The sequence below is a fragment of the Agrilus planipennis genome, unplaced genomic scaffold (genome assembly GCF_000699045.2).
Source record: "Agrilus planipennis isolate EAB-ADULT unplaced genomic scaffold, Apla_2.0 scaffold151, whole genome shotgun sequence".
NCBI lineage: Eukaryota > Metazoa > Arthropoda > Insecta > Coleoptera > Buprestidae > Agrilus > Agrilus planipennis.
This window is the reverse complement of record NW_020439509.1, coordinates 174817-199906: the sequence shown is the minus strand read 5'-3', so window position 1 is coordinate 199906 and position 25090 is coordinate 174817. Positions and strand designations below refer to the sequence as shown.

Sequence of the window (25090 nt, the reverse complement as noted above, 5' to 3'; positions counted from 1 at the left end):
TTCCAATGTTGGTTCCTAATACAAACGTTTACTGAATAAAAAGCAAATATCTACATCTCTGAAAGCGTTTCGAAAGCAGTGAATAAAAATACAATAGGTACCTATCGAAAACTTTTAGAAGTACTGATTGGTAGTTCACATAAAGTTATTTCTACTTATAGTTACGGAACCTTCTGCCGCTTAGTATATCACCTTTTTAAGTGATTTAGAATATTGTTTCTCATATGTTACATAGGCGGAATCTGGGCCTATTTCCAAATAAAGAGAGGGGAAAAATCGAAACACAAAAATGTTGGCCTAACTGCTTGGTTTTAATGGTACATTTTATTTAACATACTCCACATTCCGGGAAAAATAGTGGCAAAAAAAAATCACGATCCATTTTTCCGCGCGTGAATAAAAGAAAAACAAAAAGGAGTGAGCCCTAACCGGATATAACAAAATATAATATTTTCTTTTCAATGTATACGTTGACAGAGAAATAGTGGTAGACATTTTGGTTGCGCCATTTTTTAGTAATTTGACGTCGAAACGTCCTGTAACTGGGAAGTTAATAAATTTCAGCAGGTGCTCTATCCAAAAGTCATGTCACTTGTGTGCAAAAGGAGTCTTGCTCTCTTTTTCATATGTTACAAGATCTGTAAATTTCAACAAAATAGTTAATCTCAAAATAGAAGGAGGAGACTGTGGTAAATATTAATTAAAAAATTTAAAGGAATACTCACCCCTAATTACCACAAATAATTTTATATGAGCGGACACGTGTTTCGCCCACTTCACACGTGGGCATTATCTAGTAGTAGTCTCGCGTTGATAATGCCCACGTGTGAAGTGGGCGAAACACTTGTCCGCTCATATAAAATTATTTGTGGGTGAGTATTCCTTTTAATTGTTTAATAGTTAATCTCATTTCAAAATGTGTTAATTCACTTAGGAACAAATATAAAATTAAGTATATGTATTTCCAAACGTTTCGCATAACTTATTTCATTTACATACTTAATTCAGAATAGCAAGAGGATTTTGAAGATTCATCCAAGGATTTACAAAGAATTATAAAGATTTCAGTTTTTGAAATAGATTATACCGTATTTTCAGTATTTCTATTGTCGTATTCTTTCCATACCTTTGCAATGAATTTCAATAAATCAGCATTATGCAATTTAATGTGAACTTAAAGTGAACTATTAGGGTCTGACCATTCCACCTTCAGCTTTTTTATATTGGCTATAAAAATTTGTCGTTTTTACAGTTAGGCGCAAGACAGTTGCTTTTCACAGATTTTTATCAACATAAAAATCTTGATATTTTTGCCAACCAAGACCATAATGTCTTGGTTCATGGAACAAATTATCTATAACTCGTACGAATACCAAGAAATCGAAATATCCAACATTACTATGCGGCAAACGTGATTCTATCTAATACGAAAGAAAGCATTTTTGCCATCCCCGTATTTGCGCCAACGAGTGCCCATGGCCCCCTTGCCCCCACCTCCCACGCTACGTCACTCATTACAAGACATTCGTCGTATTGCTGGTCATGTTTGGAAGTGGAAGGGTAAAGCACATTGGAAAATCGTTCATAGACCTGTAAAGTGTAAATATCATAACTTTTATTGTGTTCCAATTTCGAAGAAGTAATACAAGAGACTTACGAAAATAAATCTTGTTAATTAATACAGTTCTTTGCTACAATTAATTATAATAGGCAATTAAATCTGCATATAGTTATAGTGGGCATCATATTATTTCGTGATTTTGTATATTGATTTTTAATTTATAAAGGGCAACAAGGAGAAGTGAGATATCATTTTAGAGGATTTCTACAGATCATATTAAACCCATTTTTATAGTCTATCTAATATTCCGAAACCTTTTTAAAGTTTATAAAGCTAAATAAAACTGTGAATAACGATTGATGTAGATAGAATAAAGTAATAACATGGGAAATCTATGGTAACTTTAGCTTATTGTAATAAAATAATAAGGGTAATGTGTCTAGCGGTTTAATACTCTCTACACGCGTATAAAATACACATTTACTCAGTTCTCATGTTCTTCTGGTTTGCGGAGATAAGTATTTGTAATATCCCTGGATATAAACCACGTTTCAAGTATCTATTTCTTATTTAGAAGAAACTTTATACGTTTGTGTATGCGCAAATGTTGGTGTGATCAAACAGCTTTTGAGGAATCACATCGTCCAAATTAAATTTCAGAAAGTCGAATAGAAATCGGGATGTACAGAACTCATTGTACATACCCATGTAAATATTGGAATGGCGGTTCTATTTAGGCTATCGAGGAAAAATGCGGAGAAAATGTGTTACATTCAGCCAGCGTATCAGTTTGAATTTCCATTTTAAACAGATTCTGTTTGAGAAATGCCTCTGCAGAATTTCTGATTGAGTTGTTAACTTCGAGCTTGGTCGCGGAACAGGAATTGAAGTTCTGGGTTGTGGATATGCCTTGTCTGTTGTCACAGACTTCGACGAAAACGCGATTATGAGAGACGACCTCTTCTCGCACGTATGCTGTTTTATCGAGTTTCGGAGTTGGCTTTTGCGACAGGCAAGTCGAGCTGAATTCGAGGTGAACACTGATAGGCAACAACTACACACATGACCACTGCATTACGGCTTCCTAACAACATACATACATATATAAAATTTTGTTTAAGTACTCGTTAACTATTTCAACTTCTACATGCCATATTGTATTAGGTTTAATTAATTTTCCGCAAATTTAACCAAAAAAATCCTAATTTTGATGGTGTTAAATCTTTTCGTTGGGCCATAGAATGGGAATTTTAAAAAAGCTGAAATAGTTATATTTAATTAATCTCAATAAAGATGAATGGGAATCCAAAATCATGGGAGTACCACAAAAAAACAAAAATTATCTCTTGATGGTTTCTGGAAATATATGACTTCCTGTGAGAACTAATGACGAAATATTAACAAAAAAGAAAATTTTGGTGTATTTCACAGAATATACAACGTCTGTTCAAAAAGTATCGCCAAATTTTTTTTTTTTTTCAAAATTTATCTATTTATTCATGAATATTCCTCCTTTGATGCCGTCTTTATCTCCTCAATTATAGCGTAGCTTTGTCCTTTCATGTGCCTCTTCAGTTTCGCGAGAAAAAGTCACAGGCGGTCAGATCTGGGGACCACGGTGGCTGCGATATTATTTGTGTGTTATTTTTCGCTAAAAATTTGCGCACAAGCAACGATGTGTGAGAAGGGGCGTTATCATGGTGCAAAAGTCAATTTTTGTTCTACCACAAAAATTTCCATTGAACTTCGATGGGAATGAATGGAAAATTTGTAAATTCCATTCAAAACCATTTGGCATAAATGGAAAAATAATTGTTTCCATTTACAATAATTCCATTAATAGGATACATAACCAATCAAAATTTATAAATTCCTATTTAAAACTATTCGATATAAATGGAAAAACAATTGGGTACCTAAAAATGGAGAAGATCTGGTTTGAGATGATTAAAATTTTATCAAAAAAATGGAGAAAAACGTGCTGATTGTCACAGCAAGTTGTAAAATTAATAAACAACACATTATTTGGAATAATAATTGTCATGTAATTAATATTTTCCTNAGTATAGCGTTGTCAGGCTTTTTGATTGCGTGTCCGGCCAAAATAAACGATGTCCGGCTTGTCCGGCTTGTCCGGCTTTTGTTAGGTTTTTCAACTTGTCTGGCCATTATACTTATATCATATAGTAAACCCTACTGCTGTATCAGACGAGTATGGTATCAGGTGGCTAAAGAAAACAGTCATGTGTTCTGAGGTTTTACATTATACGGTGACAGAATTAATAAAGAGAGTGGGAAAAGAGGGATTTGGTATCACGGTTCCTTCAGAAGGAGTGCACAGGTACTATGTGTGTCTTGTCTGTTGCATTTCCTCTTCCATGACTTCAGCTACTACTCCAGCTAGTACCAGTGTCAATCCACGCATAAAACTTGTTTCATTATGTCTACCAAATCTACTATCCTCTATTACTCTACAGTTTTTAGAGGTTACCTAGGGAACTTCTACGGTAGTGGCGAGTCAAGATCCTACGCAAAGATATTCTATTACCTACATGTAATCATCAAGCAGCGACATCATCTTTTGAAACACATTACGTGGTACAACGAAATTTGTATAAGTATATTCAGTCATTTTTTCATGCAAAAGTATTATAAGTCCAATAAATGCAATTTAAGGCTTTTGAGGGATGTTATGCTTTTTTCAAAACTGTTTGTGATTCCCATACAAGTCGTTCGAGAGCTTCTTTTCCTCCATGTGACAAAATAACAACATAGTTTTGCCTCTCAGTTTACAGCGTCTTCGTGGTCAAAATACTCAGCGAAATATTTGGTTTCTTTTAGGAGCATGATATTTGCGGTAGAATGAACAGTTTTTCTTTTTTCGTGATTTGGTAGTTAAAAATTGCTTTTCAACGAAATTCTACATTAGTTTCTTTAAGTACGGCTTCACAATGTCCATATGAAGTCGAAACGCATCCCACTGTGAAATGGGGAAGAATTATCTTTTTTAAGTGAGGACGTAATGCTGGTGGAGGAAACTCAAACGTGTGACTGTATATTGCACCACTAATCTTCAACTTGACAAAAATGCTTGCATCATATGCTTTACCATATCACCCTATGTCAAGCGTCAAGTGCACTTTAGCGAAATACTACTTATAATTCAAAAACAATGATCTACTCTTATTGACTTATTGGGGCATACAATAACACGCACGTGCTTGCCGTCAATGGCAGCAACAATACTCTAAAAATTCCTGCGTTTCCAAAACGTTTCGTTCTTTCCTTTAGATTTAGCTCCGAAAGTGGTAGCAGAAAAATCGGTTGCAATTTCTTTTATATAAACACATCAGAAGCCCTACCAACCTGGCATCACAAAGTCCAGAAGATTAATTTCGATAATGCCATAATTAGAGGCTTTTCAGGGACTAATTTGGTGCGAAACTAATAAATAAGAAGCTCATAAATGAAATAGATATTCAACATTCAATAAACATCATCTATTTATCAATAAAAATTAAATGTATAAACGGCAGATTTAGAGGCTAATTGAGTGCTTCAAGTTCGTATACATTTCATGTAAGTCAGCTGTACCTTCACAAAGCCCACACCGATATAATTAAAATAAACGATTCAGGTATGATGACAAATGGAACAAATAAAACACACAATTGATTCTATGGGCTTATCGATTACAGATCTGAATCCGCCATAGAACAAAAAATTAATATGAAACGAATACCTGAGCATTATACATATCATCATCGCAAGGAATAATTCATTAAAAAACTGTAAATTAAGTGCTAATAAGGTATTAGTTTTACAAAATGAAACTAAGAATGTCCATACGATAGTTTACTGGCAGTAACAATATGAAATTATATCTAGTAGAATATACAAAACCAGAAAAAAGCTAGATATCAACTTAATTATCTGGATTAACAAATACATATATTTAAATATTTTTGTTTTTTAAACGCGTGTTTCATGTTAAAAGTTACGCCCCCCCCCTCAGAGGAAACCTGAAAAAATTGAAAAGAAAACTTTACAGGAAGGATGGACAAAAAGCTACTGTAGACCACGTAGGGGAAGAGAGTGTCCAAAAGTATCGACATTTGATATGTGTAGTTTATGCCCATTATATTTAAAAATACCCTAAAAGTTAAACAAAAATACTGGTATGCAAGGGAATAAAAAGTAGAGAAAGAGCGAATGTAAAGGTAGGAGACGAAAGATTAGAAGGAGTGGCTGATTTTAGGTACCTAGGAAGTTAGATAAGTCAGGACGAAGAAGGAGCAGTAGCGATATAAAGCAGAGGATAGCGCAGGGTCGAATCGCCTTCAGGAAGAAGAAGTCACTTCTATGCTCGCGAGCGATTAATTAAGAAATTCGAAAAAGATTGTTAAAAGTGTATGTTTGGATCGCGAGGTACAAATATGGACGCTGGGCTCGGCGGCAAAGAAAAAGCTAGAAGCGTTCGAAATGTGATGTTCCAGGCTACTGATGATGATACCGTAGATAGAGAAGTGTAGAAATGAAGAGGTATTAGAAAGAGTAAGAAAACAATGGACTCTATGGAAGTCAATAAGAAGTAGGCGAGATAGGTTGGTAGGACACCTTCTCAGGCATGAAGGTCCAGTCAGAGACATATTAGAGGCAGAAACAGGAGTTAAGTGAAGTAGAGGTAGACCTAGATTAGATTAATGTTAGTAAATAGTTAAAGATGTAGAATGTTTTAGTTTAGGGAAATGCGAAAAATAACGCAGGATAAGAAGAAGTGGAGGTGCGTGTCCAACCAGTCTTAGGACTGACGACCATATGATGATGAAAGACAGAATGGAAGAGAAAAGGCAACAAGAAAAAAGAACAGCTAAATAGTAAATTTTTGGAGGAACAATTACGAATATTTTATAGTATGAGACCTGTGATTTTTATAATTTGTATTATTCTTTTTTGCTTATTTAATTTGATGATTAGCATTTGATGTTTCTTCTTTTTATAATAAACAGTTTACAAAAAAGCAATTATATTTATGAACTATTAAGTTCCTATCTTCGTTATGAATGATATAGTATTACTTTTATTAGTATGTGTACCTATAATCATTTTGATACATTCCTCAAATTATGAATTTTTGCTCATGTGGCTTAACAAGCAATAATTTCAACAACAATAAGTGTAATTTCTATGTTTGGTGAATGTTTTGCCTGGCCTGTACAGAACATAATGTTGTGAGAGTTACAAAAAAAAATCTATAAATAGTAGCGGCTCTTTCCGTGTTCGTTACAAAAATGACAGTGAAACGTGTTCAAAACAACTCAGGAATGTCTTCATCAGAGATCATTGGAAAGGTTAAGGTGTAACGAAAATGAAATGATCGAACAGCGACTGTGTCAGGAACGATCTGTTGAAGAATTGCTCCCTTTAGATTAAGATGCTTTTGAACACTGACCATTGTCGACTGCTAAAGTAAACTTGACAAGCAGTAGACATTAATCATAAACGAATCGAAAGAAACCCACGAATGAATTTTTTCTGCCAATGACAATCCGAAAAAAAGAGATACCTAAAAGGCTTGACCTCAAATATCTCTTCCACCGGAAAATGGGATACAAGTTATTTTCGTATCCGTTTTCTAGAATATGTGTAGGAAGAAGAATTTTGTGACTTTCAAATTAACCCAAACGGTAGATGTCTTTCTCATTGTTGAGGGAAATTTTACATAAGTAGCCAAATATGATTCTTTAGCTGTCAAAGAAGCAGAAGGCAAAAGCCACCAAGCACAAGTAGTAATAAAATAACCAGGTAAAAACGAAAAATAGAACTTAATCAATGTAATTACAGACTACAGTTGCAACTGGGTGAACAACCCCCACCGGGTGTTTTAAATGCCCTTAGAATATATTTCTTCTTCTTTATCGACGGTAGAAAGGAAACTGAAAAGTGTTACGTTACGCGTCACGCCACACGCCACGTGTGACCTCTGGCGGATAAGCCCAAAAGAAGTCATTTTAACAGACTTCAGAAGCTAACCTGTTAGTGGCAAACGACAATGCGAAAATTGCCATTTAGACAAATTGTCAGCAGATCGCGCCTACGGTGTACTGTATTTGTATTGTTTCCTTAAATATTTCCTTATTTTCAAAACTCGAAAATTATGTGAAGAAATAATTTCCTCGCCTAACACATGCACATTTTTGTTCAGTATATTAGACTGTACGCAACATACTTAGGTATAATACCAAAATTTCAACGAAATCGAATGTGAGCATACTAATTAACCCCCTTACCTAAAAATAAAGCGCTAGAGTAGTTACAGTTAACATAAAAATCCTAAGTAGACCCTTTCACAGCTTCAGCCATTTTAGAAAATCAGAAACATTACTGATAGATTTCTTATTCTTCTAAAAGTTTCTTCAGATTACAATTTGAATATTTAAGAAGCAAAAGAAAAATATGTCGACATTTTACTAACAAAGAATTTATTAATTTAGCAAAGATACCTTCCCTTCATTTGGTCAGGTTTCTTTTGACTTCCAGCATTGTTTTGTAGATAGTTTATGACCGACTTCACCATTTAATAACATAGATATTAATTTTTGAATTAATTTTTACCACTATAGGTAACCTCTAATTAATGAGGAAAAATTCTTGCTGTCGTTACGCCCTCTTTGGGAATCGAAGCTGGCTTTGCATACTATTTCAATCACTGAGTTGCGAAAGATGACGACAGCAACAACGACGATAGGTCACAGATCGTCATACCGATGTATAATCATTATTTTAACAATGGGACATTTAGAAAAATTTGCAGCGTTAATTTTAACACATTAAAGTGAATTTTTTTTAATAAACTTTTACTACTGCAGATAACTGAAGTAAAAATGTTGTCACGCCCTCGCCGGGAATCGAACCCGGGTCTTTGACTTTACGCATCATAAGCTAGGATACGTTACGATACATTAAAGTGAATTAACATTTTTACAATTGCAGATGTGTAGTTTATGCCCATTATATTTAAAAATACCCTAAAAGTTAAACAAAAATACTGGTATGCAAGGGAATAAAAAGTAGAGAAAGAGCGAATGTAAAGGTAGGAGACGAAAGATTAGAAGGGGTGGCTGATTTTAGGTACCTAGGAAGTTAGATAAGTCAGGACGAAGAAGGAGCAGTAGCGATATAAAGCAGAGGATAGCGCAGGGTCGAATCGCCTTCAGGAAGAAGAAGTCACTTCTATGCTCGCGAGCGATTAATTAAGAAATTCGAAAAAGATTGTTAAAAGTGTATGTTTGGATCGCGAGGTACAAATATGGACGCTGGGCTCGGCGGCAAAGAAAAAGCTAGAAGCGTTCGAAATGTGATGTTCCAGGCTACTGATGATGATACCGTAGATAGAGAAGTGTAGAAATGAAGAGGTATTAGAAAGAGTAAGAAAACAATGGACTCTATGGAAGTCAATAAGAAGTAGGCGAGATAGGTTGGTAGGACACCTTCTCAGGCATGAAGGTCCAGTCAGAGACATATTAGAGGCAGAAACAGGAGTTAAGTGAAGTAGAGGTAGACCTAGATTAGATTAATGTTAGTAAATAGTTAAAGATGTAGAATGTTTTAGTTTAGGGAAATGCGAAAAATAACGCAGGATAAGAAGAAGTGGAGGTGCGTGTCCAACCAGTCTTAGGACTGACGACCATATGATGATGAAAGACAGAATGGAAGAGAAAAGGCAACAAGAAAAAAGAACAGCTAAATAGTAAATTTTTGGAGGAACAATTACGAATATTTTATAGTATGAGACCTGTGATTTTTATAATTTGTATTATTCTTTTTTGCTTATTTAATTTGATGATTAGCATTTGATGTTTCTTCTTTTTATAATAAACAGTTTACAAAAAAGCAATTATATTTATGAACTATTAAGTTCCTATCTTCGTTATGAATGATATAGTATTACTTTTATTAGTATGTGTACCTATAATCATTTTGATACATTCCTCAAATTATGAATTTTTGCTCATGTGGCTTAACAAGCAATAATTTCAACAACAATAAGTGTAATTTCTATGTTTGGTGAATGTTTTGCCTGGCCTGTACAGAACATAATGTTGTGAGAGTTACAAAAAAAAATCTATAAATAGTAGCGGCTCTTTCCGTGTTCGTTACAAAAATGACAGTGAAACGTGTTCAAAACAACTCAGGAATGTCTTCATCAGAGATCATTGGAAAGGTTAAGGTGTAACGAAAATGAAATGATCGAACAGCGACTGTGTCAGGAACGATCTGTTGAAGAATTGCTCCCTTTAGATTAAGATGCTTTTGAACACTGACCATTGTCGACTGCTAAAGTAAACTTGACAAGCAGTAGACATTAATCATAAACGAATCGAAAGAAACCCACGAATGAATTTTTTCTGCCAATGACAATCCGAAAAAAAGAGATACCTAAAAGGCTTGACCTCAAATATCTCTTCCACCGGAAAATGGGATACAAGTTATTTTCGTATCCGTTTTCTAGAATATGTGTAGGAAGAAGAATTTTGTGACTTTCAAATTAACCCAAACGGTAGATGTCTTTCTCATTGTTGAGGGAAATTTTACATAAGTAGCCAAATATGATTCTTTAGCTGTCAAAGAAGCAGAAGGCAAAAGCCACCAAGCACAAGTAGTAATAAAATAACCAGGTAAAAACGAAAAATAGAACTTAATCAATGTAATTACAGACTACAGTTGCAACTGGGTGAACAACCCCCACCGGGTGTTTTAAATGCCCTTAGAATATATTTCTTCTTCTTTATCGACGGTAGAAAGGAAACTGAAAAGTGTTACGTTACGCGTCACGCCACACGCCACGTGTGACCTCTGGCGGATAAGCCCAAAAGAAGTCATTTTAACAGACTTCAGAAGCTAACCTGTTAGTGGCAAACGACAATGCGAAAATTGCCATTTAGACAAATTGTCAGCAGATCGCGCCTACGGTGTACTGTATTTGTATTGTTTCCTTAAATATTTCCTTATTTTCAAAACTCGAAAATTATGTGAAGAAATAATTTCCTCGCCTAACACATGCACATTTTTGTTCAGTATATTAGACTGTACGCAACATACTTAGGTATAATACCAAAATTTCAACGAAATCGAATGTGAGCATACTAATTAACCCCCTTACCTAAAAATAAAGCGCTAGAGTAGTTACAGTTAACATAAAAATCCTAAGTAGACCCTTTCACAGCTTCAGCCATTTTAGAAAATCAGAAACATTACTGATAGATTTCTTATTCTTCTAAAAGTTTCTTCAGATTACAATTTGAATATTTAAGAAGCAAAAGAAAAATATGTCGACATTTTACTAACAAAGAATTTATTAATTTAGCAAAGATACCTTCCCTTCATTTGGTCAGGTTTCTTTTGACTTCCAGCATTGTTTTGTAGATAGTTTATGACCGACTTCACCATTTAATAACATAGATATTAATTTTTGAATTAATTTTTACCACTATAGGTAACCTCTAATTAATGAGGAAAAATTCTTGCTGTCGTTACGCCCTCTTTGGGAATCGAAGCTGGCTTTGCATACTATTTCAATCACTGAGTTGCGAAAGATGACGACAGCAACAACGACGATAGGTCACAGATCGTCATACCGATGTATAATCATTATTTTAACAATGGGACATTTAGAAAAATTTGCAGCGTTAATTTTAACACATTAAAGTGAATTTTTTTTAATAAACTTTTACTACTGCAGATAACTGAAGTAAAAATGTTGTCACGCCCTCGCCGGGAATCGAACCCGGGTCTTTGACTTTACGCATCATAAGCTAGGATACGTTACGATACATTAAAGTGAATTAACATTTTTACAATTGCAGATAACCTCAAATTAATGATTAAAAATTATTGAAACCCGGGTCCCTGGCTTTAAGTCAACATCAGCTCTACCACTAGGTTACGAGTATAAATATTATAAATCGGCCAACTCACGAACCGATTTTGTATGATTTAGGTCGCACTTGTTTAAAGTTGTTCAAAGAATTATTTTAATAAATTACTTTTCCTAAATTGTTTAGAAAGTAATTACAAATTCTATCGTTCCCTGGGCAATCGAACAGATTAAATTTGTCTACCGGAAAATAGAAGTTCACGAAGCCTAAATACCAAATTATCCCCTTCATTACCACGTCGACCTAAATCTATTCGATTTGGTTTCGAGTCAAATTGAAAATTGAATTTAAACGAAGAGGGAGCAGTAGTGGAATTGTTTTGTCGCCAAAATGTATTAGCTTAATAGGTTATACAACATTAACTGTATTTCAAATGCAAATTAAAATTGTCACGTTTGCATTAAAGTGTGATATAAATAAGCATAAACATAATTTAACAATCAGAGGTGGGAAATAATTAGGACCTGAATGAATTACGTTAAATTGATTGACGGGGAAGACAGCAGAAACTACGACTTCAACTGTCCAGTGAAGTTTGTTTTCATTTACATATAAATATATAAATATTTGACGAAACATTAATTTGACACCTCCAACCTTTGTTTGATGGTTTACGTATTTATACCGCCATTTAGCGTAATATTAATAATTTCTTTTTAAACGCTAGTGACAATTTGAGAATCAAATATATGGCTATTCTATTACACGGAATCATCAAAGGGCGGCATCGATTTTTAAAAATACTACGTCATCATCATCATAAAGTTGTCAGTCCTAAAACTGGTTTGACACGTACCTCCACTTTTTCCTATCCTGAGCCAATCTTCGTATTTCCCTAAAACTAGAACAACTCACATCTTTAACTATTTGCGAACAGTAATCTGATCTACCTCTACCCCTTCTAACTCCTGTTTCTGCCTCTAATATGTCTCTGACTTGACCTTCGTGCCTGAGAAGGTGCCCTGCCAACCTATCTCACCTATTTCTTATTGACTTCTATAGATTTCTTTGTTCTCCGATTCTTTCTAACACCTCTTCATTGCTAACATTTTCTATCCACGTTATTCTCATTATTCGTCTATAAAACCACATTTCGAAGGCTTCTAACCTCTTCTTTTCCGCCGCACCCACTGTCCCGTACAACGCCGCGCTCCAAACATACACCTTTAACAACCTTTTTCGTAAAAATATCTTCGGCCATTTTTTCATATTTAGTGTAATTCCTGGCGACATGGTGCACCGGCTGAGTTGGAACATTTCAGTTTTCGCGACAATAGTTGAGCTCAGCAACGATGCTGCTAATCAGAGGTAATAGTGTACACGTGTTGCATCACAGGCTAACGATTATGACGTTAAAGTACATAAAGAGTAAGTAAGGTAATCAAGGAGGTCGTGGGAATTGTTGAGGTTATGATCAGGTTGGCGGAGTTGTCAGATTTGTGTTGTATTTAGCGAAAATTGCCTGTGGCGACTCTCCTGTAAAATTGGGAGAAATGGCACAGTAAGTTTTTGTTTCGTTGGTACCATCTGTCTCGTAGAATAGAAAAGTATGCTACTTTATTATCCGTCTAGGAAGAGAGAGCCATTCAGAAACTAGCATGTTAAGTTCAGGAAGATACGAGTAAAGCCCAAGAAGCAATTCAAAACAATAATATTCCAGAAAGCATGTTAGACAAATTCAGGGAGCCAAAAGCAGGTGACAGCCGTTTTATCATCATCGGAGCACACCCAATGGCGAGATTAAACCAAAAAAGAAAAAGAGAACGGTAGTGAAGAAAGCGGTTACAAATGAGTCAACAACAATTCAGATTTTATTCTACAGGAATCTACTGATAGGCTTTCTGAAGGCGACTGGGCGCAGTGTCTTAAATACGATGGTTTCATATAGAGCTGCTCAAAGTCAATTTTTGTGACATGTGCGGAAATATTTTATGTCGTAAAAATCATTAAATGTCAGGCTATTCTAGTGAACCATCTGGCCCGTAGTGGCTGTACCAACTCATTCATCCACGTCGGCTGATATGACTCAGGTGACGAGAATAGATTTTATTATTTCTTTTATGAATACATTTATATATTTGATATATTAACATCAAAACTGTTTTATTCATATTACTGTTTTAATGACGAATATACTTTTATACTGTGTTAGTCACAGCATTTGTAATTCAGGAATGGATAAACCAATTTTAATGATCTCTGATTTGTCGAATAGCAGAACAAATACTAAAATATCAGAAAATTTCACGAAAAAAAATTATACATAAAAACCAATTTTTAAATAAATTATGTTTGGAACTCCACCATCTTCCGCAGTTGACAGCTCACGTCAGAGATGCTCATAGCTTATTTGTAATAATTGATGTCTACTGTAAGCCAATGATATAGTACCTACATGTTATAGAATAGAAATTCAACGGAAAACAGTGGGAAATTGGCATATTCAAACTTCTGAACAACCGACATGTAACATTGCGAAACGCTCCGCAATGACCAAAGTTTTAGCAGCAGTTAAAATCATCATCTAGGACGAATGCACAATAGCGCACAAACGCTCATTGGAAGCACATGACCGAACATTGAATGATCTGCGCAATGATTCAAATTATTTTGACGGCTGCCGATGAAATAAACGCTTGCCTCAAATTATCAAATCTCTGGTGCTATGCGAAGAAACTTCAGCTGAAAGCAAACATGAGAGTTGCATTTGTGAACGATCCATCTGCTGAATATTTCTCCAAGCAATTGTCGACTATCGGTAATGGCCATGTTCCTGTTGACAAATCGAGCGAATTGATTTCATGTCCTCCGAATTTTTAAACTCCTTAGATGTGCCTGGCTTATCACCGCACAATTTACAACTGAAGATTAGCTCAGTAGTCACGATGCTTCGAAATATATACCAACCAAAACATACAAAGTAATGCGTTTGGTGATAGGAAAACTCATGATCATGAAAATTCAAAGGTGAGGAAGTTCTCATTTCGAGGATTCCGATGATCGGGCATAATCGGTTAGCCCGTTGAGTTTAAACGAATTCAATTTCCGATTGATCTTGCATTCGTCATAACAATTAACAAATCACAAGGTCAATTCTTGAGTAAAATAATTCGAAAACGCACTGTTAAGTCAGCAGGTAAAAGTTGGTCTGTGATCCGCGCCTGGCAGTTTCGACAGAATACTTCGAATTATTTTATTCGATTATGGTAACGTGCCTATCACATTGAGGTTAGGTACGCCGGGATTCGTTTCAGCAAGTAGATATCCATATATTTAAATGGACCTTGTTGGAGCATACGTAATCCTAAAATGTAGCATCGTACTACAGATGGCGTATACCGCGCCATTTGTGGTATTTTCGATTCTTGAGTGTTTGTGAATCTAGAAAATACATGTTTTTCTCATGGTTAATTGTACGTGGCATGTTCACGTGTCTGCAAACCATCCGCTTTATTTATTCTTGCCCCCTGATAACAAAACGAAAAGTATCGTACATCACAAGGTGTTTCACTGAAGAGAATCAACCCCCAATCAATCAACTTTTGTAGCAAAATACATAGTTTCAATAAAGGAAATGTCTTGCCGACACGCCATTGAAATACTTCAATTTTGTAAGTTTATTGAATTTTTATTTTCTGTACATATATTATCCTAATAAACAATTGAACTTAAAAATTTCTTTTTGTATTCGATTTATTACGTTAATAAAATCCTAAATTAAGTTTAGCTAAAAGTTAACATGACATTCATTGTCTGTTAAACGGTACGAAGGTCGGGTCGCTTGAATTGCTAATAAATAATAAGTCCAACAAAGGCAATTTACAGCTTTTGGGGATGTTACGAATTGTTCAAAATATTTTGAGAGTTTGGTTAGTTTAGGACAGTTTTTAGAGAAGCAAGTGAAAGTTTTAAATAGACGCGGTTGAGAAAATATATTCCACACGTTCACTAAATTTTGCATTTTCGATCCTGCGAGTGCACTAATTTTTTTTTTTCAAATGGGGTTAAAAAATAAAATTTATGACAAACCATTATAAAGTCTAATCTAGTCACTATTACTATTAATTACTTCAGAAAAAGATCAAAAGGGCTGTTTGTAATGTATTAGTCCTTACGAACTATACAAGTATCCTTCAGGAAGCCTCCATCTAAAAGCGGAACGTTGGGAGATTGTGAGTAAAAAATAACTTTTGACCTAAATCAGTTCAAAGTGGTTTTCTTCATAAAGAATAATTTTTTCCACTTAAAGAACACTGTGTTGACGCGAATGAGTATTGTGGACTTTTAAATTAAAAGTTTGGTAAATAAAAATTATATATTTGTTGTTATTATGGAGTAACAAGGGATTAAAGCTTTATCATCGATTCTGGAAGTAAATGTGGAGATGGAGGACTAATTGTAATACCAAAGCGATTGCCTTATTCTTGCTGTATACTGTTGTCACTGTTCTTGTTCTTTTGAAATGAGTAATATTCTTTAGATGATTTGCACTATTATTATAGAAGCTAACCACTGCACAGCTACCTTAATTTTTAATAAATAGACACAGTTCTCATTTGATATCTTATTTAGGTACAGTCTAACATTTATTTCCGTTTCAGTTCTTCTGATAACCACTCAAGCCCTTCATAGAGGCCGCTACCTTGTATTGCGCAAGTTGGCTGAATGTGCCAAGTCCTTCTTTGAGTTAAACGATCCAAATTAAGTTTTTCCCTTATTTCACATATGCTCATTGCATTTGGCAAGTCTCTTTTGTTAGCAATTATTAGTAATACCGCGTTTCGTAAATCGTCTTCTTGAAGCAAACCCGCCAACTCTTTTCCTGACTCTTCAATTCGGTCTCTATCAGTCGAATCAATGACAAAAATTATGCCATTTGTGTTTTGATAATAGTGACGCCACAGTACTCTAATTTTGTCTTGCCCACCAATATCCCAAACTGTGAAACAGATGTTTTTATATTCTACTGTTTCGACATTAAAACCAATCGTTGGTATAGTTGACACAACTTCTCCCAGTTTCAATTTGTAGAGTATCGTAGTTTTGCCAGCTCCGTCCAGACCAACCATCAGAATGCGCAAATGTCGTTTTTGAAAAATACGTAAAAGAAAATGAGAAAATGTTAGTCCCATTTTGTCTTTGGAAGTAGTCAAAGTGATTTATGTCATAGTGTTTAAATGACAAGGGAGTGTTATAACCTATATTGTACGTCAATGAGGATTTATTTATATTGAAAGCTAAATCTTGCACAAAATTTTGACTGACAGCGTTTCAAGACTTTTTGGAGTGTGGATGCATGAACCTGACGTAATGTATATGGAATCAATTTTGTTCGACAACAATACAACTTTAAGGAATGTAGTTATGCATTTTGTATGGTTCTATTTTATTAATTTACTCAAGTTCAAGCTATATTATTCAATATCCAGATATGGTATAGGTACTTGTTGGTAATTGCCTGAAGTACTCGTCATTACACTTTGTATCCTGAACTAAGTTGTGCAATGCTTAGTAATGATTATATTCCAGGATATAGCGCCTATTTTTTAAATTGATTATTAACGGGATGAATGTTCGCGTGTAATTACGTTCTGAGGGGTCTTCGAACTTCTCTCTCTCTGTCAAAATTCTTGATAGCGGTATGCAAAGTCAGTCCTACCCGCAAATGATGTTGATCTGGCGACTTTTTAGGCTTTTTTTTTTATTTGTCAAATAATGTATCAAAAACAAGAAAATGCGCTTATCTCACAAAAGCAATAGCGTAGACTTTATAATCTTTTGCTTCCAGTATGTCAAAATCACGAGGTTTTAAATTTTATTATTGACGAGCCGATTTTTACACTTTTCTTTAATTAATATTTTTAAAATCAAATGGCTAAATTATCCTACAAATTATCAGGCATGATTGACCAGTCTTACGCTTTAAGTAGGTAATAGGTAACTGTATCTTTGTGAATAAGCAACGGAGTGACCTATAAAAATATTGTCAAGTACTGCTAATCCTACCAAAAACATTTTAGCATACTTTTTTCAATTTGGTATTGGGAATTTGGTAATTCTTCAAATCCTGATATTCCCTGCGTTTCGTAATTTAGGATAAAAATAAAAATTTTTGAAATTCTTTTATTCACATCAAGTATTCACTCTGCATTTTTGTAAATTCTGTTTAAAGGCTTTTATTGCTAATGTTATTGTTAAAGAAATTGTTTATTAGTTAACAGTAATTAGGTACCTACATTATTTTGTAATCAATAAATGAAATATTAGGTTTTTGTAGTGGGTACTTAATGCCATTCCTTTTTAAGTACGTTCATTAGTTTTATCAATATCTCCCAAATATCTTATAGGACACTAATTTTATTGTATAAAGGAATAAAAATTAAGTTTTACCGGACAATTTGGAGGACATTCTGACCACTTCATTTTAGAAATGTTAATTAAAAAAAAATAGTTTAACAAGCAGCTCGTTCATAATACAACTTTAGGTCTCGTAATTTTCATACAAGTACCGAAAGCAAAGGACTCGACAATCTAACCCATCACATTTGTAAGACAAGTGCATTTCCTTGTTTCTTTTAAGCATTATCTGACATACAAACTAAAAAAGGGACTATCATAAATGAAATTTAAAAAGCCACCAGATTAACATGTTTGTGGGGTTGGACTCACTTTGCATGCCGATATCGTTAGAGGAAAATTGGGGGACTTATCACAACGAAACCACTCATGAAAATTTACTACTTAGTCAATTTAAAAAGAGGCCCTGAGTCCTGGACTATTAATAAAAAAAAATGTTTTCTAGTACTTTGTTAGCAGGTACTTTCAGTCTTGTAGACATCGATACTTAAGGGTTGATTTTAAATCAAATTATATTCCTAGCTTCTACCTTACCAGCAAAATGCTAGAGGCGCCTTAAATACCAATTACTTAGATGTTACTCTGCTCATTTTAAAATTTAGATACCTCAATCGTTTTGCAGTAAAGTTACCATGCTTTTCAAGCAAGTTTGGGCTTTTCCAACTTTGGGTGGAGTATTTAATATTTAGTCATACGCAAAATAACTTCTGGGTGCATGAATACAGTTTTATAAAAATTCTTTATTTAATATATGGTACACCGTTGGGTACTTGAAGTAATTCTTGTAGAATCAGCCTAGTTAGCAGTGAAAGTACCAACCGATTTCCTATGATCAGGGCATTGGTTAACTGCCCCTTTAATCGTCTTTATTGTTGTCAAGCCTAAAATAATAACCTATAAGGTGCACAACGAAGGTCTCATAGTAAACTGAAAAAGCTCCAGTATTTCACAAAAGTAGTAAATATTGACTTGAAAGGAGTATATCCCCAGACAAAAATTTTCAGTCGCTCTCCAGTCTCTCAGAGTCTTTCAGCGTTTCTGAGAGCGTCTCTCACGGACTTTCACAGTCTCTCAGTTATTGCCTAGGTGTTTTTATGGACCTCTCACAGTCTCTGCATGAGAGACTCGAACGATAAAATTATTAATTCAGAGATTCGAGTCTCTCACAGAGAGACTGAATGAATAAAATTGAAAAATTGAGAGACTCGAGTCTCTCGTAGACAGACTGGGATCTCTGAAATGTTACTTAGAAAATTTTAACCATGCCTATCGAGACACCAATTATTGAGAGACTCGAGTCTCTCATTCAGAGACGCTAAACAGTTTTGTTTTGACGGTTTCTCTCAGCGACACCAGAGAGACTCGATGAGAGACGGAGACTCGTGTCTCGCTTTCAGAGACTCTGAGAGACTGAACATTTTTATCTCGGGATCACAAAACAGATTTTTAGATATCAAGTGGAATATTCTAGTCTGATTCTATATAAATACAAGTTTCTATTGTTTATTACTTCAGCACTTCTCATGTCACATTGAGTATTATAAAAAAAATAAATTTAAGTAAAGTGCATTTTTTAAATATATTTAGCTATAGTTCGTACAAGTTCGGCTTTATTTTATTTATACGACAAAGGCTACACCTAGCAGTGAACACAAACAGCTTCTTAAAAATGTTTTATGCAAGAAAGTGACTCTTAAACTTTTATCTACTCCGATTATTATTAAAGGAGAGAACCCTTTTGTTTTGAACATTTCACTACTTACATTAACAGAGAACAATACTTGAGCAAACTACTTTTTAAAGCTGCTATAGAAACCGTAAAGAATTTGTAATTTTCGAAAGGCTTGTAATGAATAAACATCACAATTTACATTGTTTAAAGCACTCATTGTTAATGCTTTGTGTTCCTAAAGTAACTTTTCTATCGAACAGTGCTAGAACTTCGCAGTAATTTTATGTTTTAATACTGTCTGTTTAAGTGTAGCACCTCCTATAAATTGTTTATAATAAACTAGCGACCCGCCCCAGCTTCGCACGGGTGCAGTATGCTGATACTAAATATAGACAATACAAACCGGTCCCCCGTCCGGTATCACCGCAGCCGCTATGTCTGCATTTTCTCTGTCTACAATATTCATTTAAATTTCACGCTGTAAAGGGCCATATTGATCTATATTAAATGTACAATGTATTTCAAAGTACTTAATTGGATAAGAATTAATGCAGTATTGCTTAAAATTGCTTCCTAAATAAGCCATTATTTCTCATAAAAAGTAAAGGATAAAAAATGTTTATTGTGGATTGTCCTTAAGAGATAGACATATACCATCGCGGACTTTTTTGTAGACCTTCTTAAGGTGTACAATACTGTAATACAATATTTTGATCTATCTCGTACGGTTCAGCCAGTGTTTGCAATGTAAACGCAAAAAAATTGTTTATTTGCGACATCACATTGGAAACCTCTAAAATTATCAGTGTTTCTTTACTATATTATGCATGTATTATACATATAAACCTTCCTCTTGAATCACTCTGTCTATTAAAAAAAACCGCATCAAAATCCGTTGCGTAGTTTTAAATATCCAAGCATACATAGGGACAGACAACGGGAATCGACTTTATTTTCTACTATGTAGTGATACCTAGCCATCGTTTGAGTCAACCTTAAATTTCAGTTTTAATTATAATCTAATGGGAAGTATATTAAACCTATAAAATTAATTTCAATGGAACTATGTGTTACAGGAAGAATAGAAAGGTATAAACGAATTGAGAACATTAAATTACAATCAAAAGGTGGCAAGATCTTTTGCAAAACCTTATACAAATACCTTCAGCCATTTCTTGATATAGGTATGTTTGCCTTGAAATCACGAGCAAAATTTTCTCAAACTGTTGGTTTTAACAGGGGAAATGAAACTCGATATAAAACACTATATACAGACTATTTACAAATGAATTATTAACAATGAAATAACAGATAACAACTACAGGCACGACGAAGAAAATATGAATTAAAAACGCAAGTTAACAAGAAGAAGGACAGAACGTAACTAACTCTAAATTATGTGACAAAATCAAAAATTGTTCTGGTGCCACCATCAATACCTGGTATGCAACAAAACAATACGAGCCAGAAGCCAGAAGCCAATAAGGGAAAAAACCCAATAAGTTATGACTGCCTCGAGCTATTAAATTCCTATAACCTGCATAGAATTGAAAAGCATCGACAATAAAATTAACAAAGATGGTTGCCGTCGAAGACCTTCGCAGAACCTTACCATTGCGACGAAATGGACCTATTATTGTTTGCAAAGAATATTCAAGAGATATTTGACTACCTTGTAGCCATTTGAAATTATGGAAGTTTCCAATATAACAAAATGAAATAGGTTGAATAATGATACGCAAATATATTCTATCTCTAACAACTAAAAAAAAAATACAACGTGTAATTATACAACACGCTACTGAAGTGAAACTTCTTCAAATACACAAACATATCGGGATAGGGGTTAAGGAATTGGCTTAATGGTATTATTTGTACACTATGAATTTAATTTCTACACTATACATGCCGAAGTTGCCTGTAGCGAACGTTGCATTGAAACGCGCTCACGACTGAAAAGACCCCCACTACGAACTCGACTACGTGGCCGAGTAGAGAGGGGACATCCGTTGCATAATTTCGTTACATAGCAATTCGCATGAAACGAACTTACCCTACCGTACATAAAGAAGTTTCACTTCAAAAAGAATATTAAAATTAAATTGAAATAAGGTAAATAAAGCACAAATGTAATTTAAAGCTTTTGAAGGGTGTTAAGGCTTTGTTCAAAAGATTTATAATTTGGCTAGAACAGTATGAGTTGGCATGTCATGATTGCGAAAAATTCAATTTGCTCATTGGTAGCTGTTATACTGTAGTGTGACAAAAAATCATTTTCGATTGCTTAGATGTAAGCGTCACTCGTGTGTTATTACAACTGATGTCGATCGATCGTCGGCACGTGCATGTTGCGGTTTTGAAGTCGCTAACAAATTCATTATATCGGTGTTGGCGGTCGGTGAAGCCAATATGAAATAAAAAAACTTTAAATTAGAATTCAGTCATCTTTGGTACTTGAATATATACAAACGCTGTTAATCGTTCTGTAAGTTAACTTTAATGAATGAATCTTTCTAAATCAGCAGCACTTTTATTCAAGCAGTGAAACACACATTTGGAGAACAATCTGGGATTTTTAACTGTATTCGCCATGTAATAAAAGAATTTGGTTCTAANTGAATATATACAAACGCTGTTAATCGTTCTGTAAGTTAACTTTAATGAATGAATCTTTCTAAATCAGCAGCACTTTTATTCAAGCAGTGAAACACACATTTGGAGAACAATCTGGGATTTTTAACTGTATTCGCCATGTAATAAAAGAATTTGGTTCTAAAGAAATAGACTTTTCTGAATCGACCACTAATGGATTTTGATTTTAGCGACATGATCTTTGAATTTGTTTCTTTCTTATGGAAAGAATCAAGATGATTTATGTGCACAGATACCTTCAAAAATATGTAATATCCAAATAGAGACGATAGAGACAATGTACCGCCATTAAGTGGGTATTTGCTCAAGTGAAAGAAATTACCAAACCACCAAAAAGCTGTGCCAAAAAGTATACTTCGTTTAGTTTCTGTAACGATGTGACCTTCAGTTTGACCGGCGCAAAGTAGAAAAGAACAGCACTAGGCTAGAAAAGAAAGGAGACAACCCTCAGCCGAACTCTTAACCGGCGAGGAGCGTATAATCCGTACAGTACTGCACGGAAAAATTGACCATTTTATCCACTACAATTGCATTGCTCAAATGTGCTGTTACTGGTACCAATTACTACTGAAAATATCAACGAGATGTTTATTTATATTTGAAGACATATTAAAGGCTTTAACGCTTGTTTTCGACTCGCACTACTATTCATGATTGAATAAAACTTTTGGCAGGTACTGTTTGAAAAAGTATGTTTAATGAACAAGAATCGAGAGTATAAGAAGCTTTTTTCTCCCTACCTACTTTTTTACCAGCGCGCATCCAAGACATTGGAAGGGGCACATCACTAGAGAAAGTAAATGAAGTATAGTTATTTTAGACCTTTTCGACACACATACCCCTCCCCCCATAATCTCTTTCCGCCGGTCGCATCATCTAAAATGTTTACCAAAATATCCTCTTCGTGCAACTCTTTTATCTGACAGTTCACTCAACCAATAGCTAAAAGGCTATCAGGTGTATACATTTTCTCTGTTCATTAAACATTCATGTCATTTACGATTTAGATATTTACTCATTTGTAATAACGATAAGTATAAGCTTCTCGATAAATATCGTGTTACTGCTTTGCGGAATCTTGCATTAGCAAATTGATCCGTTAATAAATGCTATCTCAGTGTCTAAAAAGCACTAGAGGTTTGAGCACTAGCTATTTCGAATGTCGCCCATGTGGTAAATCCATTAACTAAATTAATATTTAACATCCGAAATTATTCGCAACTACCAATTGTCAATTTAATAGACTGAAATGTGCAAAACGTCAATATACTTCACAGGACTTAATATCCCTGCAGAGTTGGGTATACGTATTTCGAAGCATGTGCATACGACAGCATTTTATTAAATGCGGAAACAATATACGTTATTTAGAATACAAATATTAACACAAGTTTCATATTTAAATTTCTTATTGATTGACATTTGTGGTTTTCTATTTAATATTATATAATAGTTCGCAATGAAGTTTATTAATATGACGCCGATTTGATATATTACCACACAAAATCAAAAATTGTTCTGGTGCCACCATCAATACCTGGTATGCAACAAAACAATACGAGCCAGAAGCCAGAAGCCAATAAGGGAAAAAACCCAATAAGTTATGACTGCCTCGAGCTATTAAATTCCTATAACCTGCATAGAATTGAAAAGCATCGACAATAAAATTAACAAAGATGGTTGCCGTCGAAGACCTTCGCAGAACCTTACCATTGCGACGAAATGGACCTATTATTGTTTGCAAAGAATATTCAAGAGATATTTGACTACCTTGTAGCCATTTGAAATTATGGAAGTTTCCAATATAACAAAATGAAATAGGTTGAATAATGATACGCAAATATATTCTATCTCTAACAACTAAAAAAAAAATACAACGTGTAATTATACAACACGCTACTGAAGTGAAACTTCTTCAAATACACAAACATATCGGGATAGGGGTTAAGGAATTGGCTTAATGGTATTATTTGTACACTATGAATTTAATTTCTACACTATACATGCCGAAGTTGCCTGTAGCGAACGTTGCATTGAAACGCGCTCACGACTGAAAAGACCCCCACTACGAACTCGACTACGTGGCCGAGTAGAGAGGGGACATCCGTTGCATAATTTCGTTACATAGCAATTCGCATGAAACGAACTTACCCTACCGTACATAAAGAAGTTTCACTTCAAAAAGAATATTAAAATTAAATTGAAATAAGGTAAATAAAGCACAAATGTAATTTAAAGCTTTTGAAGGGTGTTAAGGCTTTGTTCAAAAGATTTATAATTTGGCTAGAACAGTATGAGTTGGCATGTCATGATTGCGAAAAATTCAATTTGCTCATTGGTAGCTGTTATACTGTAGTGTGACAAAAAATCATTTTCGATTGCTTAGATGTAAGCGTCACTCGTGTGTTATTACAACTGATGTCGATCGATCGTCGGCACGTGCATGTTGCGGTTTTGAAGTCGCTAACAAATTCATTATATCGGTGTTGGCGGTCGGTGAAGCCAATATGAAATAAAAAAACTTTAAATTAGAATTCAGTCATCTTTGGTACTTGAATATATACAAACGCTGTTAATCGTTCTGTAAGTTAACTTTAATGAATGAATCTTTCTAAATCAGCAGCACTTTTATTCAAGCAGTGAAACACACATTTGGAGAACAATCTGGNACCCCCACAGAGATAAATATTATTATCTGTTGGTGGGACTAGTAAAAGAACAAGATAATAACTTAAAACTAAATATTGGAGTAATGATTTATTTTGTAATTGTATTTTAGTTATTTTTAGGGTGTTGGTTATTCAAACCCAGTTTTAATGGATGCCGGAACTCCGGTATTGAATTCTTTAGACTTTGTTGCTGTAATACTTGTTGCGCTAAAAATCGCATAAATTCTTTTATAAGCGCCTA

At 34.5% G+C, this 25090-nt stretch overlaps 2 protein-coding genes and 1 long non-coding RNA gene across 4 annotated transcripts in view; 1 reads left to right on the top strand and 2 right to left on the bottom strand.

Annotated features, from left to right (window-relative positions):
- LOC108736933 overlaps positions 1–25090 on the bottom strand; it is a 126136-nt gene that overhangs the window by 68987 nt on the left and 32059 nt on the right. The window lies entirely within an intron of this gene.
- Positions 1–25090, top strand: part of LOC108736931 (netrin receptor DCC-like) — an 82498-nt gene that overhangs the window by 39929 nt on the left and 17479 nt on the right. The window lies entirely within an intron of this gene.
- Positions 15833–16678, bottom strand: LOC108736932 (ADP-ribosylation factor 4-like). Its single transcript, XM_018469551.1, has one exon. It carries the CDS (start codon positions 16629–16631, stop codon positions 16086–16088), a length of 546 nt encoding a protein of 181 aa, XP_018325053.1. The 5' UTR covers positions 16632–16678; the 3' UTR covers positions 15833–16085.